The following is a 2,430-nucleotide window of genomic DNA, read 5'->3' on the forward strand; positions in this document are numbered from 1 at the left end:
AAGGAGCACAACATTCACCAGAAGCCAGACACTATTCGGCAGGTATATGGGATTTGGAGAAGAACCCGCCTTGCAATGCCGAAGACAAATCTGCGCGCTGGACTCATCGTCATTGAAGCCTGGTTCGGGGGCTACTGAGGGAGTCCCGGATTAGGGGGTGTCCGGATGACCGGACTATGACCTTTGGCCGGACTCCTGGACTATGAAGATACAAGATTGAAGACTTCATCCCGTGTCCGGATGGGACTTTCCTTGGCGTGGAAGGCAAGCTTGGCGATACGATATGTAGATCTCCTCCCATTGTAACCGACTCTGTGTAACCCTAGCCCTCTCCGGTGTCTATATAAACCGGAGGGTTTTAGTCCGTAGGACGAACAACAATCATACCATAGGCTAGCTTCTAGGGTTTAGCCTCTCTGATCTCGTGGTAGATCTACTCTTGTACTACCCATATCATTAATATTAATCAAGCAGGAGTAGGGTTTTACCTCCATCGAGAGGGCCCGAACCTGGGTAAAAACATCGTGTCCCTTGTCTCCTGTTACCATCCGCCTAGACGCATAGTTCGGGACCCCCTACCCGAGATCCGCCGGTTTTGACACCGACAGAGAGGATAATCAAACTTCTCGTTGATGTACGAGTTGACGCGACACATCAAAGCACTGCACTCGATATATTTCAATAATTTGTGTTTACCGATGCATTAATTACAACGCATGCATGCATGCCGTGACTCCCCTTTTGATACTTGTATGTGTTGATTTAATGCACCTTGAAGTAGTATAAATATGTGACGGTAAAGCTTTGTAATGCCCCGGGCCTAAAGCAAGAGATGGTTGAGCACGAGGAGGGCGAGATCATGCAGACGGAACATGACCCGATGATGGAGCTCTCTAAGGTCTCGATGGACCTCACCATGCTCCACGGCCCCTTGTGCCTCCGCCCCTTGATGCCTCCAGTGTATGAGGTTTGAATACACCTCTCCGTTCGGCTGATCGAGCAAGGTGCAGGTTTCTTGATTGATGTGTTGTTCGATTGATTTCTGCAGTGCAAGGGAGGGCACCTAGCCTGCACGGACTGCTGCGTCGAGCGCCCCTGGAACCAGCGGCAGTGCCAGAATTGCGAGCGTGGCGGTGGCTTCGACGTGCGGAACATGGCGGTGGACGTCGTCCGTTCATCGGTGAGGGTGGAGTGCCCGCACGAAGGCTGTGGGCTCTATGTCACTTACCACAACCTCGCCGATCTCCAGAGCGTGTGTCCGCTTGCGCCGTGCAAATGCCCCGTGCCCGTCTGCGGCTACGAAGGCCCGCCGCCAGTGCTCTACCACCACATCAGCACCGCGCATCCCATGCCCGTGCACAGGATCCAGTACGGCAAGGTGCTCCAGTTGCAAGTGCCACTATCGGAGCCACGGCTCTTGCTGTTCGCGGAGGAGGACGGCCGCGTGTTTTTCTTGGTTGGCGGCGTTCTCAACATTGCCGCGCCTATGATCATGTCGGTCATCTGCATTAGAGCGGGGGCATCCCCACTGCCGCACTACGTGGCCAAGCTATGGGCGAACGGCCCGCCGGGGGAGCCCAAAGGCACGACCGATGCCGTCAAGGTGGAAATTGAGGTGACAAGCAGCAAGGATCCCGGCGACATCGCCGTGCAGGAGCTGACCTTCTTCACAGTTCCGCCCAAGCTGATGGCCGGGGCTAAGCTGGTGTCCCTCCACATTCGGATTGAAAAGCTCACATCCTAAATGTTTCTACAGTGCCTTCTGTTTATCTTAGTAATATGCTAATATAGGAATTAGCTCGGTCTACTTTAGCTTAAGATATGGTGGGGTTTGGTGGTGATGCAGCAAATACTTCGACATCAGATCAGTAATTTCCAATAGTCGAACGGATATTTTGTGTCTGTTGGATATGAAGTTCCTTTGGGTAAGAAGTACTACTTGTCATCAAAATGGACAAAAGGAGATGTATGTAGACGTATTTTAGTTCTAGATACGTCCCTTTTTATCCATTTTGATGACAAGCACTCCCTCCGTTCCACAATACATGCCTTCCATTTGTCAAAATATAGATGTATCTAGACATGTTTTAGTATATAGGCACATCCATTTTTGGACAAATGGAAGTCAAGTAGAGTAGTACTCCTCCGTCCGGAAATACTTGTCATCAAAATGAATAAAAGGGGATGTATCTAGATATATTTTAGTTCTAGATACATCCCTTTTTGTCCATTTTGATGACAAGTATTTTCGGACGGAGGGAGTATTTTGGAACGAATGGAGTATATGCTTGTTTGTTCACGAAGTGTTTCATACTTGTGCGAGTTGACGCGACACATCAAAGTAGTACTACTAATAGTAGTACTCCCTCCGACCCTAATTTCTCTGCGCATAAGTCGAGACGCAGATACCAAGCAGGGCCTGGTTGTGTT

General features: G+C 50.1%; 1 protein-coding gene across 1 annotated transcript; it reads left to right on the top strand.

Annotated features, from left to right (window-relative positions):
• Positions 1 to 904: 904 nt before the first annotated feature.
• Positions 905 to 1,744, top strand: LOC119309088 (E3 ubiquitin-protein ligase SINA-like 10). The gene is made up of 2 exons (XM_037585174.1): positions 905 to 967; positions 1,049 to 1,744. The coding sequence occupies exons 1-2, from the start codon at positions 905 to 907 to the stop codon at positions 1,742 to 1,744; spliced, it is 759 nt and encodes a 252-aa protein (XP_037441071.1).
• The last annotated feature ends 686 nt before the right edge of the window (positions 1,745 to 2,430 follow it).

This window comes from Triticum dicoccoides, chromosome 1B (genome assembly GCF_002162155.2).
Source record: "Triticum dicoccoides isolate Atlit2015 ecotype Zavitan chromosome 1B, WEW_v2.0, whole genome shotgun sequence".
NCBI lineage: Eukaryota > Viridiplantae > Streptophyta > Magnoliopsida > Poales > Poaceae > Triticum > Triticum dicoccoides.

Bases quoted from the DNA above. Each gene is read 5' to 3' on its own strand.
- LOC119309088 (XM_037585174.1), top strand. From the start codon at position 905: ATGGACCTCACCATGCTCCACGGCCCCTTGTGCCTCCGCCCCTTGATG. The intron at 968-1,048 runs GTTTGAATACAC...TGATTTCTGCAG, and splicing joins TGATGCCTCCAGTGTATGAG to TGCAAGGGAGGGCACCTAGC.